This window comes from Lutra lutra, chromosome 18 (assembly GCF_902655055.1).
Source record: "Lutra lutra chromosome 18, mLutLut1.2, whole genome shotgun sequence".
Classification (NCBI taxonomy): domain Eukaryota; kingdom Metazoa; phylum Chordata; class Mammalia; order Carnivora; family Mustelidae; genus Lutra; species Lutra lutra.
This window is the reverse complement of record NC_062295.1, coordinates 10,602,175-10,620,444: the sequence shown is the minus strand read 5'-3', so window position 1 is coordinate 10,620,444 and position 18,270 is coordinate 10,602,175. Positions and strand designations below refer to the sequence as shown.

The following is an 18,270-nucleotide window of genomic DNA, read 5'->3' as shown; positions in this document are numbered from 1 at the left end:
CTGCCTACGTGCGATCTCAGCTTCTTTACGACGGTGTACCTCGGAGCCTCATTCCACATTTTGGGTTGAGTGCTCCCGGTTTGCAAACTGTCTTTTTTTGTGTGTGCGCGATAAACTGTTCCTAATTATCACCTCGGTGGTTCACGGGTTTTACTTCCGTTTTGTTGTTGTTGTGTTTCATTGCCTGAACTTTGGACAAAAGATACATGACAACCCCAGCAGCATCACATATAATCAGTTTTATTGCCAGGTAAGAAATTCATATTAATATAGTGAATACATGTTTACAAATAAACATTTTTAGAAAACAAACAAATGTCTTTTTTTTTTCTTCATTGTAGGAAGTATTATTGGTATCATAAACTCTGCAGCTGTTGACAAGTATTAACACAGGTTTACTTGCAGAACATACGGTTACTAAAATATTTGCACATAAAATATGCTCCATTTACACGGAAAACTGGGTGGGGGGGGGAAGTGAGATGGGGGTGCCAGGCAGAGCCCAAGGTGGATGGAGGCTGAGATGCTCTGGGAGGGCGAAGGGAAGTCAGACTCTGGTCCCATTGGGTTGGAAGTCAGGGATAGCTGAAGGCAGGAAGTAGAGGCTAGTATCAGGTTCTGGGAGAGGGAGGGACAGCCTCTTTATTCGGGTTTCTCTCTTCTAAGCTCCCCACTGTAGCCACAGGATTCTTGTCGATACATGGCGGCCACAGATTCGTCAGTACCCTGAGTTCCATCCACCCTCCCTGTCCAACCCCTACTGTCCTGGTCCCAGTTCTCAAAGCCAACTGGAAGGTAGCGAGACAGAGAAGGAACGTTCTTGTCCATCATCCTGCCGCATCTTACTGACCGCACTGCGACCGTCCTGCCCAAACCCCGTCAACTAACAAAACTCACCAGATGAAACTGACTCAGAAGAGAAGGATCACGGAGGGGACAAAAAATTTCGGTAGATTCAGAGACCAAGAAAGGTCCGTCATCAGCACGGGGAGAAAGGTCAGATGAAATGAGTTGGGGACGAGAGGCAAGATGAGCTAAAAGGGGAATGAGACTCACAAACCTTTGGAGCTGGAGGGAACCTCACAGAGAAGCAGACCCAGTATTTCCTGAAATAGGCGCTGTGCATCACTAGCAAATGCAAAAATGATTTGTAGTAGCACGAGGATATAGCACTGGTTGACACCGAGTCACGGAGGGGAGTGGGTTCCTTCTCGTTTTGTCAGTCCGATGGAGTCCCTTGGAGTGCTAAGTCTCCTCTGGGTGCTGGTATGTCTTTAACAGCTCTTAACATCTGCTAATCATTTTAATAAAGAAAAAGGGAGAGAGAGGAATGATGGAATGGAAGAGGGGGGGAGAGACAGCGAGACCAAGCACGATCCAGCAAACGCCAGGCTCTAAGTTCAGACCCTTCCACAAGCAACAGTAGCTAGCTAGAACTTAACAACTACTCCTTTGTTACCTTCACCCTTATCTTTACACTTACTTTCTATTTAGGGTGATTGATACCGCTTTTCTATTTGTAATGGCGAAATCAAGTTTTCCTTTTAAAAGTTCAAAGTATTAGGAGTGAATCAATTTAGCTACAAATGCTTCCATGGTGATCCAGAGAGACGGCCAAAGCAGGTTTCAGTACGGGGGTAACTCATTTCACCGAAACACTGACCAACGGGGCAGTGTTTACCCCACTCTGGGGAGTGCTGGGATCCCAGCAAAGAGGCTGAGAAAGTGGGCACTCTGTCCCCTCTCCCCCCACCAACCCTGCTTTGTCCAGCGTAGAACCACTTTATAAATGAGGATCTTCTAGTAGTGGCTTCTGTGCATGGTGGCGCTTTAAGAAATGGGCAGAAGTTTTGCTTGATCTGGCCCCATTTCCATACGTTTCAGATGGGAGACTGAGACCCGGAGAGATAACATGCATTGTCAATGTCCCCAGAGGGGCCGGGAATGAAAAGGAGAATAAGCCCCTGATTTCCTGGCTTCCATAATGGTGGAGGTGAGTCCGGTGAGGCAGAACGCCTCCCTTGGGCATCCCGGGGAACCCTCTAGATCTTCTTGGGCCACCACGTGCAGCTTCTGACACCAGAAGAGGGTCCCAGTCCACTGGCGAAGGCCATTAGGGACTGGTCGAAAACTTCTCACCTGAAATCAAAATCTCCTCTCTCTCTTACTCTCCTTGTTGGGCTTCCATGGAACAAATAGAAGCGTCAGGGAAAAGGTCTTCGTCGGGATGCCCAAGGGCCATGGGCTGTGAGAACGAATCTGAAAACCACCTCAGGGGATTCTGGCTGGGAGAGGAATCCGTGGAAATATCTGGGGAGGTGGCTGGCTTGGAGGGCCGTGGGAATGACGAGCCCCAGAAATGCTTGAGAGGTTTGGGGCGCCGGATGACAGTAGGACCGGGGGTGACAGGGTGGGAGGCAGGGAGTTCTTCGTCTTTCGGTTCCCCTGACATGGTAGCAGCCCCCTCAGAATGTGTGATGCGCGGGCTCACCAACAAAGGGGTGGGGGGAGGAGACATCTATTACTGCAGGAAACAGGCGGGAGGGGGGCTAAGAACACAGGTTGCACTTGGGAAACAAGACTGTCATCAAACAGTAACACATTGAAGGCACCACCCACGCGTATGACATTTTCAGTCCAAAGCAGTTGAAATTCGGCAGCGGCGGCGGCAACGGGCTGAGGGGGGGTTGGGGAGAGACGGGTAAGAGAGGACTGGTTTCAGTGTCTGTTTCTTGTCTCAGAGGCAAGGTGGGAAACGCGGGGTCCCCTTCTCACCTCTTGTTGACTTTACAACCGTGAATTTGCTGTTGTTGTTCTGATGCCATTGTTCATTTCCTAAGTCTCGAGGATTCTAGACAAAAACTGATTTGCTGTTTTTGTCTGTTTTGTAGTGGGCTTGTGATCATTTATCTTTTTTTTTTTTTAAAGAAAAAAAAAAAAGTTATTTCACACTCTCTGGACCCTCTCTCCCCGCCCGGAAAAGCCTACTATCCTTCCCATGTCCGTGGTCATGGTCTTTACGGGACTTCTCTAAAATGCTCTTTCTTTCGCATCACTGTCGGTGGGTTCTATTTATTTTTTGTGAGTTTGAGTGTGTGTGTGTGTGTGTGTTTTTTTTTTTTTTTTTTGCTTCCAACATGGACGATATGAAAAGTACTATAAATAGAACGGTTGGGGTCCAGTTACTGTCTCACGCTTGTCAAAACTGTGTGTCCATGTCACTACTTCTTGGGATTAGAAAACACTTATGATGCACACGGCTTCCTCCCCAGTGAGTCCTCCTCTTAAACACACTCTCCTCTCATGTCCACTCTCGGGCTCCCCCTGCCCCAACCTAGCTCTTTCATCCCGGAACAGACAGCACATGGTAAATGGCGGATGTGCTCAAATGGGCAATTTCTCTAAGTTGTGCTACTTTCAATTTTTTTTTTTTGTCATGGATTTCAGTTTTAAGTCAGGAGGAAAAGAAAAAAAAATTAGTCCCACAACGTGCGCATGTGAGTTGGCCACCTCGGGCCTGAAGTCGAAAGAGCCGTGCCTCAGTTTCCCCTTTGCTGTATTGCTGAACACCCCTGCTTCCATCTTGCTCAGCTGCACGCTGACACGTGTTAGGCATGACCCAAGAAAAGCGTGATTTCATGTCACCAGCAGGTTTGTCGTTGGTTGGTGTGGGGAGTCGGGGTGTGGGGGAGCGGGTCGGGGAGGGACAGGGAGGGTGTAGGCCGGGGGTATTTTTTGCCTCTCTCAGTTGAGTATGGTCTCCAGGATGCTCCCTGTAGTGAAAGCTCAGACAGTCACTTCTGTTTTGCTGTTGGTGATGAAGTATGGCTGTGGGGGTGGGTAGTGCTGGGTGCGAGTCCCCAAGGGGTCGCTGGAGCCCGAATCGGCGGCGCCAAGCTTGCCCTTGTTACCGTAAGCCTGCCTCCGGAGGGAATGCTCGTTGGGGTCCCAGCCCTTGAAGTTGGTGGTGGAGTTGTAGGCCAGGGGATGTGGGGGCATCTTGTTGGTGCGGGACTTCTGTCCATTCTGCTTGGCAGGGCCGTGCTCAGGGCTGAAGGCCCGTGGCTCATCGTCTACTCTTACGGGGTGCAGAGGGAGGTTCCCCTTGGCGGCCAGCTCGGCCAGGTGCCGTCGCTTGGAGGAGAAGTCATCATTGACCTTGTCGGCTGTCCAAGGTGGACGGAGAAGGGGAGGAGAGAGCAGAGAGAGGGAGAGAGAGAGAGGAGAGAGAGAGACAGTTAGGGATTGGCAAGTCAACCTCGGCACAGCATCCAAGTGAGCCAACAGTCCAAACGAGACACACACTAGAAACTCCATCTGGGACAGAAGGAAGGAAGACAGAAGGAAAGAGGGTCAAGTTCTTTTCACAAGCAAGATCAGGACCGGGGAGGAAAGGGCATCCCCAGCGGAAACTCTAGATCCCCCCCTCCCCCAAATAAACACTTCTCCACCATAAGGCACCCAGCATTGTACATCCCTGGCTTGGCTTTCTTACAAACCCCTGCTGTAGATTCTTAATTATTAAAATCATGCTCTCGGGGGTGCCTGAGTAGCTCAGTGGGTTAAAGCCTCTGCCTTTGGCTTGGGTCATGATCCCAGGGTCCTGGGATGGAGCCCCCGCATTAGGCTTTCTGCTCAGCAGGGAGTCTTCTTCCCTCCCTCTCTCTGCCTGCCTCTCTGCCTACTTGTGATCTCTGTCAAATAAATAAATAAAATCTTAAAAAAAAATAAAATCATGCGTTCGTTCTTGTTAGGGGGAAATACTGAATATCTTGAGAAATATTCATATCTGTCACCCACCATTCAAGACTGCCGATACCAATACTTGACTGTATCCACTTCTGGTTTTCTCAGTTACTGGAGTTCAATTTGGGATTTCTATTAATGTGTGTGGTTGCTTTTAGCAGTTAAGCAGACCTGTGTTCAAATCCCAAACCTGCCACCTCCCAGAAGCGTGACTTTAGCTACTTAATAAAAGTTAAGAAACTTTTCGGCTTTTATTACCATTGGTTTCTGCATAAGGAGAGTAGTTATAATAAAAAATATATAGAGAGGTATTTTCCCAGAGGGTTGTTCGAAGGGTTAAATGATATGATGTGTGTAAAGTACTTAGGTATTAGCCCCTATCATTGTCATTATCATTATAAATCACTGTTTAATTTCCATATAACATCCTATCAAGCATTTCTCCATGTTGTTATAAATCACTAATAGAAAACATTTTAATGCCTACATAATATTTCATTGGGTAAAACTATTAAAATTAATCACTCCTCCAATCGACGAACAGGCAAGTTTGCCAATATGCTGTTGGCATGAATAAAGGGGAAATGAGAACCTTCAAGACTAGAGCTCTTTTCTTGTTTAGAATTTTGAATTTAGAGTAATTGCAAGAGTATTTTTCTTCATCTACATCCATTGATGACGAACTATAGCCCTTGGACCAAATCTGGATGCTGCCTATTTCTGTAAATAAAGATTTGCTAGAACACAGCCCTACCTGCTCGCTCACCTACTGCCTCTGGCTGCTTCTGCTCTGCGGTGGTGGACCTGGGTACACATGCCAGAGACCAAGCAGCCCACAAAGCCTGAACTCTTTACTAGCCAGCCTGGAAATGAATGACCTAAAGTGGAATTACTTGGTCAAAGGGTGTAAACCTTATCAAGGTTTTTGATACATATTGCCAACTCCACCAGAAAAGAGTCACACAGATCTCTGTACCATTTCACCACATCGTCTCCAGCACTATGATTCCTTCCTTTCTTCCTTCTTTCCCCCCTTCCTCCCTCCCTCCCTTTCTCCTCTCTTTTTTTCTTTCTAATCTTGGCCCCCTCATTCTCTTCCTCCTTCCTTCCTTCTTTATCTCTCCCTCCCCTTTCCTTCCCTCCTTCCTTTGTCTTTCTTTCCTCATACATTTATTTGATAATTTTAGGAGATTTTTAAATTTTGTTTTCTTAAAATTCTTTTTATCATAAGCCCCTCTACACTTTTATTTTTTTAAAGACTTTATTTATTTATTTGACAGAGAGATCACAAGTAGGCAGAGAGGCAGGCAGAGAAGGGTGGGGGGAAGCAGGCTCCCTGCTGAACAGAGAGCCTGATGCGGGGCTCGATCCCAGGACCCTGAGATCATGACCTGAACTGAAGGCGCAGAGGCTTAACCCACTGAGCCACCCAGGCGCCCCTCCTCTACACTTTTAAAAATTTATTTCTTAGTGGGATGACTGGCTGGCTCAGTTGGTACAGCGTGCGACTCTTGATCTCGGGGTCCTGAGTTTGAGTTCCACATTGGGTGTAGAGATTACTTAGAATAAGTAAGATGGATAAAATAAAATTACTTTCCTGGCAGTAACTTTGAACTTACATCCCTTTGGAGAGGAGAAATATTTGCTGCTTTTTCATCCATGCTTCCAACTTCCCACATTGTTACACATGTGAATTTCTCTGTATGTGCATTCACAGAAGTGCCATATTTCTTTTCCCATTTGATTCTTTCAACAACCACAGGAAGGAGGAAGGATGGGGATCTTAACCCCAGCTTGATAGATTAGGAAATTGTCAAGCTCAGGCATATGAAATGATTAACAAACGTTACCCACAGCTAGTGGCTGAGTCAGGGTGGACCTAAGTCCAATAGACATTATGGGATGCTTTTCAAAGGCCATAGAGGAAAAGCTTCAGTTTCGGGACCAAGGGCACAAAAATATGTCCCACTTGCCCCCTCTGTGTCCGTGGCAGACATTACTCATTGATCACAGTGTTCTGTCTTGGCAGGTGTGGCCTAGGCTCAGACTCCTCAACATAACACCCCAGGAAGCCACACATTAACCTTCCAGGCTTAATACTGGTTAAGTTGGGTTTCTGCCTGTATTAATGTAAATAGCCCTGGCTCATGTGATCTTTAACGAGAAAGTCCCCTGCTCCCTAAATTCTAAAGCTGTCTGAAAATACAGAGTGTCAAAAGGAATCCGCTACTAAAGATATGAAGAGCACACGTTCCCAATAATACTGTGATTGCTTAAAGTGGCATGAGTTAAATTCAAGTCAATGTTAGATGCCCATCCTCTTGCCTTCCAGAAGAAAGTTCTAGGTTTCTAATGCCATGAAGTTTCAACAGAAGCATACCCTGATATTCCCCCTTGGACTCGGTCGGGGGGGGGGGGACACGAATCCAGTTACCTCCAGGACAGATTCACTGGCATTTCCCAGGTGGTCAAGACTGAACCCATCATCATCATTACAAAGATCTGTTCTTCAGGTCCTTCCTTATCCCTCAAATATAAACACCAACTTTCTAGTCACTGAAGCCAGAAATATGGTGGCATCCACTGACTCATCCCTCTCTTCTCCCCTCCAGCACAAGTGCTAAATTGCCCAGTCCTTCCAGCTATGCCTACAAACGCTTCTCTAGCCTATTCCACGTCACCCCCAATTTTGAACATTGGTCCACTTCAGCCTCCAAACAGGCCTCCCTGCCTTGAGTCTCACTCCTCCACCCACTCCATTCTCCACTACAGCCAAAGGCATATTTCTAAAATGCAAAACTGACCACGTCCCTCATCTACCAAAATCTCCTCAAGCAATTTGCTCATTCGGTCATTCATCACAGAGGCACGGGCCATGGGTCAGGCAGTGGAAATATAAGGAAGAATCGGAAACAGACATGGCCCTTGCCCTCATGGGGTGGACATCTATTAGGCGGGGACAGGTAGGGACCAAATAAGCCCACGGATTACATAACAGTATAACTACGGTAAGTGCTATAAAGAACTATCCAGTCTTGTGAATATTTATATTAGGATCTCTGAGATGGTCTGAGAACCACATGTTGGAAGCCTTGAAGGCATGAACCTTATCTTTCCATCTGTAGGGCTCTCAATCCTGGCAGGACTTGGGAATCACATGGTGGAGTTTTGAAAGCATTCAGATTCCTGGATTCCTCCCCCAAACAATTCAATTAGAATCTCTGCAGCTCTGGCCCAGACATAGATTCCTTTTTTTTTTTTTTTTTTAAAGCACTCCTCCACCCAAGGGATTCTAATTGCAGCCAGAGCGGAGACCACAGGCACAGCCCTGGCAGGTAGCACAATGCCAGCACATAGCTCTTCCGAGAGAACTAAAGGTAAGTGACCTCTGATCTCAGTCTTATTCTCTCCTGCCACCTCATGCCACCTTTGAGGACCTCAAACAAGGTCACATCCCACCAGGATAGACTTTTCTCCATGGCATCCATTGTCGATGCCATTTTATACTTGGTAATGCATTCATTCATTCATTACTCTCTATCTCTCTCACTGCTGTCCCAACAGGGCAAGGCCAGGTCAGATTCCTGCCCATCACCACATACACAATGTCCAGCATACTTCCTGGCAGATATTAGATAATAAATATTCAGTGAGTGGATGTAAGAGCAAAATATCATGAACACACATAGACTATCAGAGCAATCATAAGAGTGGAAGCTCCCTTCCCCTGTTCTTCCCATGAGTCTGTTATAAAAGTCTCACTCATCCTTATTATGGCCCCAGTCATGATCTAGAATCATTCATTCTCATGTTCAACTTTCCAGACAACGGACTAGCCTAAGGTCTGGTCAGCGAAAAGGATGTACTCCAGATTTCCTCTGACAGACTGAGAACATTGATGATGAAGTAGATGTTCCAACAGCTGGGATAGGTGGCATTTTCTCAAAAAGTTCTAAAGAAAAGAAGTCACAGAGGCATTCAACTCTTGCCAAATCAGTGCAGGGAGAAGGAGAAACCTTCATGAAGAGGAGTCATGAAGGCCCAAACAGCGAATCTACAACCTCCTCCGCAACCGCCCTAACTTGGTCTCTTAGTGAGCTTGGCATTGGGGACACCCTGATCATACAAAGTGTTTGGTACTTGGGCAAGAGTAGGGTGAACAGAAAACTCTGGGGGTCCTGGAATCAGCCAGACTTGAGCTTCTGAGATCTCAGAAATATCACTTAACCTCTTACAGCTTTATTTCCTTTGATGTGAAATGGGGATAACACAAGCTACTTCAGATTTGTTGTGAGGAATAAATTGTACGAGATATATAAGCTACAAAGCACAATTCTGGAATGCACTAACTATTCAATACATATTTTGTCTGTCTCCTGGCTTATGAAAGAATTGGATTGAATCCAATGACATTTATTGAGCACCCGCTCTGTGCCAGGCAACTTGCGAAGCACAAAGGAGGCATTCATCCAAGCCAACAATCCTTCTCTCCTTTCTTCCTTCCCCTTTCTCTTCCCTGTATCTACCATGTGTGCTGGCCTCATTTGCCCTATGAAGTAGCCTAAGAAAGGGACTTGATGTTTTGGGGATGATGAGGGGATGTGCCTTTAGCTGCCATCTGAAGGTAAGAGTAATAGAAGTAGGATTCCAGGTGAGGGAACAGGTGGCATATAGCAAAAAATGGCCACAGTACTTTGCATTTCCTTCCATCAAGAGGTAGAATGTCTTTTCTTACCCTTCAAATATAATCGGAACTTGTGACTGGCTTTGACCAGCAGATTGTAGCAGAAGTGATGTATGTGTATTCTGAACCTGGGTTTTTATAAGTTCTACAGCTTCTGCTATCAGGCTCTTGGATCCCTGACTCCATGTGAGGAAGGAGGCTCAGGTTAGCCTCCTGGAGGATGAGAAATCTTCAGACCAGTTGCCCATGTTCACCACAACCAACAGGCTGCTATTTGCCAGATACTGGGTGAGGCCATCCTAGACCATACAGCCATCAACTGACCTGCCAGCTGACTCTAGAAACCGAGTAGGCTGGGAACACCTAATCTGGCCCAACCCAGAACTGCCAGCTGATCCGCATTCACAGAGTCCAACAAATGGTGGCTCTATTAACCTGCTGAACTTCAGGGGATTTTGTTATGCAGCAGTATTTAACTGACACAGAACAGCATTTGCAAAAGCCCGGAGGCAGGAAGGAGTGTGGCAGCTTCGAGAAACAGAAAGGACATTCGCGTAGTAGAGTGAAGAAGCAAGGGGTCAGTAGACCATCTGAAGCTGAGTAGGCAAGATTCTATCATTCATAGCTATTTTATTGTCTGACCATCTTCCCTCCACTAGACTCCGAGGTGTTTTAGAGAAGCACAGAGCAGGCGAAGATTTGTTGCCTGGGGCACGAAATTGTTCCTTAAAGAGTGATTTTCGAGATGGTTTCAATAACATGATTGTGGATGGTGGTGGATGTACCGATCCCATAACCAAGGAAATGCAATGTTCGTGATAATCTCTTTCCAGTGTTTTTGGTGTCCTCTGTCTCTAGAAGAGGAGGAAGAAATGCCCACCCAGCCTCTCCTGGCTTTGTGCAGTGTGGTCCCTGTCAGTATATTAAAACATGTGAAAGAAATAACAGATTCATTGAACAGCCTTGTAAGGTCCATTAATAAATGCATTAACCTAATCAGCCCCAATACCTCGTGGGCAGATGGCTGACAAGCCGACCAGGAAACAGATGTGTGAGCCTTTCAACAACATTGGGCCTCTCCAGTTTGATTTTTCTTCATTTGAAAAGAGGAAGAAAGAATGAAAAAGGTGCTTTCCTTCCAATAAGCCTAATTGCCTTGAAGGAACCAAGCCTGTAAAATTAAACTGTACCTTGTTCCATCTGTCTCTCCCCTAATTAGCAGCAGACACTTGTCCAGGTGCAGGGTGGGATGGAGCCTTACTTCCGTGGAAAGGGAGAGAGTCAAGGTAATAACAAATTTTCGAAACAAGCTGCACATCTGAGGGTCTCAGCAGGTGGCCTCCCACCTACCTTCTTTCCCTGGGCCAAAGATATCTCAAGGAGGGGTTCCTACAGCTCGTTCTCACTCGGTGATATTCTTGGGTCTTAGGTGATGAATCTAACCCAGTAAGCAATACCCCGATCGACTCAAACTTTCACCATTCCTCATTTGTCCCTGTTTTTGGTCTAAGAGTATGTTGAAATCAAGTGATAAATCTTTCCGTTATGCTTAAGAATAAAATCCAAATTATCTGCAGTGGCCCCAAGGTCTGCATGACCCAATGGTTTGTCTACCCTCATCTCTTCCGCTTGTTATGAACCCATCCCAGAGTGTATTAGTTTCCCAGGGCTGCCATAAGAAATTACCACAACCTGGGTGGCTTGAAGCAACAGAAGTGTTTTCTTTCACAGATTCCAGAAGTCTGAAATCAAAGTGTCGGCAGGGCCATGCTCCCTCTGTGGTCTCTAGGGGAAAATTCTTCCTTGCCTCTTCTAGCTTCTGGTGGTTAATGCAATCCTTCACGCTCCTTGCCTTTTGCCTCATTCCAATATCAGCCCTGACTCCACTGGGCCACCCTCTTTATGTGGGTCTATGTGTCCGAATTTCCCTCTTCTTATAAGGATCCCAGTCATTGCATAGGGACCCACCTTAATCCATTATGACCTTATCTTCACTCATGACATCTGCAAAGACCTTATTTCCCAGTGGAGTCACATTCTGAGGTTCTGAGTAGATAGGGACTTGGAGGGATACTCTTTAAAAAAAAAAAAAAAGATTTATTTATTTATTTGAGAGAGAGAGTGAGACAGAGCACGAGAGGGGAGAAGGTCAGAGGGAGAAGCAGACTCCCTGTGGAGCTGGGAGCCCAATGTGGGACTTGATCCCTGGACTCCAGGATCACGACCTGTGCCGAAGGCAGTGGCTTAGCCAACTGAGCCATCCAGGCGCCCCTGGAGGGATACTCTGTAACTCAGTACACACAGGATTCCTTTCTGTTCCTGAATACACAATGCTTTTCAGCATGTCAAGATCCTTCTTGTCATTTGGTTCTCTAAGCAAAGGTCACTTCCTCAGAAAACCCCTCTTGATGAGTCAGTCAAAAGAGAGCCCCGCCCACCCCCAACTGTTCTCATCACTTCTCCCCATTTTACTATATTCTTGGCCTGTATCATTTCATGAAATTATCTTTTTTAGTTACTTTGGTATTGTCTGCCTCCTTTGGCTAGAATATAAGCTCTGACTAGGGTAGTGGCCCTATCAGCTCTGCTCACTAGTGTATCTCCAACACTTCACCCAGTGCCTGGCACACAGTAGGGGTACAATAACACATTTGATGAAGGCAGGAAAGCACTGGAAATATTTCAGATTCCAACAACAGTCTCTAAAATATTAGCAACGGGCAGAATGTTTCATGTTCTGGTCATCTGGTCTGTGATGGTGAATTTTATGTGTCAACCAGAATGGGTCCACCAGCTGTCTGCATTAAATATTATTTCTGGATGTGTCTGTGAAGGTTTGCATTTGAACTGGTATACTCCGTAGGTTGCCCTCCCCCATGTAGGTGGGAATTATCTAATTTGATGAAGGACCAAATGCCACAAAAATCAGAGGAAGGAGGGGTCCATGCCCTTCCTTCCTGCCTGCTGTCCCATCCCCTGGGTGGGACACTGGTCCTCTGCTCCTCAACTGGGATTTACCCCATTGGCTCTGCTGGTTCTCAAGTTTTCAGACTTGGACTGGAATCACAGCACTGGCTCTCTTGAATTTCTAGCTTGCAGGCAATAGATCATGGGACTTCTCAGCCTTCATAATCACACGAACCAATTCCCCATAATAAATCTCCTTTCACACATATATAGATATCTTATTATTCATACATATGACTTTTCACCACATTCATATACACATATCTGAAAGATTTATTATGGGGAATTGCTTCGACCAAACCAATGGTATATATATCCTATTATTTGTATGTGATACATATGAATGTATATAAATAATGGGATGCACGTGTGTGTGTGTGTACGCGTGTACACAGTTCAGTTTCTCCGGAGAATGCAAATACATGGTCCATATCACAGAAGTCTGAATGACTTGTGCCCTGTGCTTTATAGGAATCGCAGGACTAAAGCAGGGGTTAAGTTTCCGTTATTTCTGGGGCAGGAGAACCTGTGTGCTGCCCAGCTCCATATCCCTGGCCATAGCCTTGCAGACGCATGACCGTTCTGTAGCAGTGAATTCAGGGAGGCAGGAGGCAGCTGAGTGAAGAAGGCAGGGACTGGTGAGAGACTGTGTGAATATAGGACAAGTCTGGTCTCCCTCCCATGTCCCCCAGTGGTAAACTGAGTAAGAGCTCATCTTTATTAAGTGCATGCTGTTCTAGATACTTGGCTAGGGAATTTATTATCCCTTTTTAAAAAAAAATTTTTTTTTATTTGTTTATTTTACCGAGAGAGAGAGAGAAGTAGGGAGGGGCAGAGGGAGAGGGAGAGAGAGAATCCCAAGCAGACTCCCTACTGAACATATAACCCAACACAGCGCTCAATTCCAGGTCCCTGAGATCATGACCTGAGCTGCAACCAAGAGTCAATACTAGCGGACTGCTCCACCCAGGCCCCCTGTTCACCCCTTTAATGTTCTCAATATCCTACTGAGATAGGTGCCACTCTTGGATCTCATTTTATAAATGGGGAAACTGAGTCTACAGAGCTTTGGCAACTTGTCCAAGCGATGGCACTGGGATCTGAGCCCAGAATACCAGGCCCAGTTCTGGGTATCCTGGCATCTGTGAATTTATTGCTACGACACTCACCGTTTTGCTAACCACGAGCCTGCCTCATAGAAGAATAGTCTTGTTTCCTTAACAAGATTTTATCTTCAGGAAAATATCCCCCCAAAACTAAGGAAGATGGAGGGCAGAGTGAGAATTATGCAGAGAAACCACTTTTCCTGATTCCTCCTCTCAAAACGTCAGGGACTGGGGTGCACATGTAAGGATCACATTCTCAAGAGGAAATGTCCGAATATCACAACCAGAAGTTTTAACAGAGCCCCAGATTCTCTCCTAAGGCAAACCCTTTTTCTTCTTTAGTGAGGAGGAGGGAGCTGGGGGTGACATGCGACACACTCTGCCAGGCTGTGGCCTTCCGGCATTCAGGTTGGCTGCTGCATTACCAGATGCATGGGTCTTGGCATCTCTAAGGGGCACTGACTTTGGCTGGAGTGCTGGCCAGGCACCAACCTGTCCCAGAGTTGCGCTGGACAAAGAGCCATCCACTTCTCACAGAACTGAGAGAAGACGCCACCCAGTGCTTGACACATACTGTCTCATGCAGCTGGCCCCCCACTCCACCCAAGCCTACGAGGCAGATGTTGCTTGAGCTCATCACACTGATTCGCTCCATGACAATGTAGTGGGATCGTTTGAGATATTAACTAATATTTCTTTTCCCTGTGCTTCTACGATCCCATTCCCGACCACCCAGAGGGCAGCAATCACTTTCAGCCATGACAAAGAGCCAAAGTGTTGGTTTTTAATCCTACACTGGGCTCTCAACAGCCATAGCAGAGCCCCGAGTCACAAAGACAAGGCTTTAGCAGTAAGTTCCAGGAATTAGAAGGATTAATGAGAGAAGGAAAGAAGGATTAATGAGGTCAGAGCTTGAAGGCTGCTGTGCATCAGATTCATGCAGTACATAAGGATGTCTGCAAGAACACTCACCTGATTTGTGTTGACTGTAAGTTCTTTATGATATGGTGGAAAGACCCTAATTTCTAGGTGAAGATGGATATGAGCTCAGATCCCAGCTCTTCTGCTTACAAGCTGGAGACCTTGAGCAAGTTACTGGAACTCTCTAACTTTTACCAATAAAATTCAGAATCAAACAACAACGGTTGGGTGGCAAGGGGTTGAGGGTACCGAAGAGAATCATGTCCAGCACCAACGTCCCTGCCGCACAGTTGGTATTCAACGGACGGTAGCTGTTATTGCTGCCATTGTTAGAAAGGAGAAGAAAATCACATGAGGATAATAAGATCGACTTTGAGAGGTGCAATGCAGAAGTCAAGGAGATATGGCAGGTAAAAGCACAAACCATTACACGCATGGAGCATGGCAGGGCTCCCTAAATGCACACTCCCACCTGGGAAGACATAGCACATGGCCACTTGCCTCCCAAATCTCTTTCTACCTTCTTCTCTCCGGCACATGGCCACCCAGCTCCAAACTAGATTTCCCCAGCCTTCTTGCGAGCTAAATTTGGCCATGTGGCTCATGTCTTGCCAGTGGTACGTTAGCAAAAATGATGCATCCAATTTTCACTTCACCTGACTTGCTTAAAAGAAAATCGCTTGCCCTGCATGTCCTCTTTTCCCCCTTCCCATTGGCTATGACAGCAGCTAACCGTAACAATGCAAATGAGGACAGTCCTGTAGAGGGTGGTAGAGAAACAGTGTTCAAGGAGCCTGGGCCCCCGAGTGACAGTTTGGAGTAGAGTTGCCCCACCAACCGCTACCACTTCCTCTGGGGACTGTAACAGAGAGATATACTTCTTTCTCTCAATCCACTGTATTTATGGGGACTTTGGTTCAGTAGGACAGTATTTGCTTTTTGTCTATACAGGAATATTTTCTAGGTCTCCACTTTTTTTTTTTTTTTTTTTTGCCTCCTTCACAAGCTGAATTAAAAGTAAATGGGGGGACAGTTCGTGTTTTTTAAAAAAAATACCCAGGTATTTCTTCTTTTAAAATACATTCTCTAAAGCTGGTGCAGGTTCCTGAAACGGTCTCAGCAGGCAGAAACAAGAAAGGCGGGAAAAAAGCGTAGTTTCTCCGACAGGAGAGAGCCAGGGGAGGAGATGGGAAGATTTGTCCTTATGATGAATCAGCCCTGTTCTGGCAGGTTCTGGGCCTTGCTGAAGAGATACAAGCAGGGGGAGTCACATTTGAACCAGGTCCTAATGAATGAAGCTCGGGGCTCCAGGCTCTCCCTGTTGGGCTTCATGTCTTCTTTGAAGTCCTACCTCTCTAAGAAAGAAAATTGTCAAGGGGAGTCCAGAAGCCTGGATCTTTCTTGTCTTAACCCTGAGGGCTCCCACTGTCTTTGCTGGAGAGGATTCTGAAACAGTGCCTGGCTTGGTTTTGCACCAAAGCTCTCCAGGCTGTGCCACGAGCCCCTTGGCTGTGACTCCGGGAACCCTCTGTGATTGTCTTGTTGCTTAGAGGGCTCTAATCCTGCAGGTCCTTTGTCTCTTCCCTTAGGCAGCCCTGCTATGCAGTCACCTCTTTCGGAGAGGCTGCTGAACAAAGATGGACGGACTCGTGCCCCAGCCATGGCTGACTGCAGAGCCCCTCACACAGAAGGGTTCTGGATGGAAACCATGCATATATTCACCACCCTTCCATGCATCCTGCATTGCTGCTCTGCAGATGGTGATCATTCTTTTCAAAGGATCCTTGTGTGATCTGCCTTCAGATCGACCTCCCCTCTGATTAAATTCTATACACCTGTTTTTTGTTTGTTTGTTTTTTAATGAAGCAAATAAAGGTTAATTATCCTTGATCCTATGTAATTCCTTCCAATTTGCTATAGCAAAGGATCATCTCGAAGCAGATAATTGTGACATTTGGGATCCTAAATTAGAATCATGCATGAATGACCTCAATTCTTCACCTTTCCCTGTATCCACGTTCTTCGAATGCGACTTTGAAACTCACCCCAACAGAGGAAAATCTTATCCCCCCCTCCACTGGATTCTGAGTTCATCCTTGTGACTAATGAATGTTAGCCAACATGACATAACGGAAATTTGAAGAAGTGCTTGCTGGTTTGGGGTCCTTCTTTTGCACCAGTGTCATTATCAGGAGATGGGCTGCCCTCTCTGAGGATGAAAGACACCTGGAGCAGAGCCAAGTCACCCAAGTCATTCCAGCTAAAACCAGTCCCGATCAGCCAACCTTCAGCCAACTCTCAGATACATGAGTCAACTCAGCTGAGACTAGAAGAATCTCCAGCATCAGCACAGACCCTGGTCTCAGTAAATGCTGCCAAGTGAATGTTAAACCACAAGATTTGGGGCCACTTGTTACACAGCATTTTTGTGGAAAGACTACTGATACAAACACCCATCACTGACTCACCCTACTTCCAGGAAGAGCCCCCATTTTTGACTGGGGAATCCACCTGTCTCCTACTCTTAATCCAGGTGGTTTGGATGACACACGCCTCCACTCTCCCACCCTCAGCCATTCCCCATGGACTACAACCAACTCATTCCATTGCCCTCACTGTAACAATTTGTTCAGAGGTGGGCACATGACAAGGCAAGCCAATCAGAACAAAGCCTGGGATCTTCAGTTATAGAGATGGAAGCGCCAAAGAGATCAATGATCCCCAACCTCCCATTCTACAAGAGAGACAGCTAAAGGCACGGGCTCAAGGACCGCCAGCTGGGTAGAAGCAGCACTGGATCTAGGACACAGATCTCTTGACTTTCATCTGGTTAATTTTTCTATTTCCCAGTGCCTCTTCAGACAAGACCACAGGATTCCCTTCAAATGTTATGCCCAACTTCACTCAACAACTTATTAATAAAATCCATATTGAGTGTCTACTATGTGCTGAGGGCACCATGCAAGGTGCTAGGGAAGTTTGAAATGAAGATCTTAAAAAAAAAAAAAAAAAAAAAAAAGATCTAGGTGGCTTAGCATCAGAGGGGCATATTTTCAAAGCAGAAAAATGTTTATTGAATCTTACACAATGGCATTTTCCTGCAAGCAGAGACTCTCCTCCATGCCCTATGGGTTCCCAAAGAAGCTCATCAAAACTCCAGTGCTCACTGTGTGTTTTTTAAAAGAGGCCAACCTCAGGAGCTGGTGGGATTTGATTTTTATTAAAAAAAAAAAAAAATCCGGGTGCCTGGGTGGCTCAGTGGGTTAAGCCGCTGCCTTCGGCTCAGGTCATGATCTCGGGGTCCTGGGATCGAGTCCCGCATCGGGCTCTCTGCTCAGCAGGGAGCCTGCTTCCCTCTCTCTCTCTCTCTGCCTGCCTCTCCGTCTACTTGTGATCTCTCTCTGTCAAATAAATAAATAAAATCTTAAAAAAAAAAAAATCCCCTCCATATCCTCCACCTGCTCTGCACTCTCCTGCTCACCAGCAAACCAATAACCCAAATCAGAACATTGGAAAAGGCTGAATTTCATGAAGTAATGTTTTAAGGTTGCCTTTAGGTAGGTTCTTATCCAAAATGTGTGCACTCCGACAGAATGGCCACCCAAATTATATACTGTCTCCTGCCTTTTGCCTTCTGTAGCATCTCTTGGATGAACATTTATTACTGAGTTACATCAATGATCTTAGACAAAAGAAAGAACTAGAATTTACTGAGTACCTACTGTGTACGAGATGTTCTTACTCATTTCATTGATGTTGTCTCATGCAAACTGTCTTTTTTTTTTTTTTTCAAACTGTCTTAAACATAGGTGACAAGGCAAAACCATCTCCTCTGTGTGACAAGAG

General features: G+C 46.1%; 1 protein-coding gene across 2 annotated transcripts in view; it reads right to left on the bottom strand.

Annotated features, from left to right (window-relative positions):
- Positions 1-230: 230 nt before the first annotated feature.
- Positions 231-18,270, bottom strand: part of SHISA9 (shisa family member 9) — a 283,227-nt gene continuing 265,187 nt past the window's right edge. For both annotated transcript variants that reach the window (XM_047714605.1, XM_047714606.1), the window contains one exon: positions 231-4,166. In XM_047714605.1, coding sequence (XP_047570561.1) covers positions 3,787-4,166 — 380 coding nt within the window. In that variant the 3' untranslated portion in view covers positions 231-3,786. The remainder of the gene's footprint in view (positions 4,167-18,270) is intronic.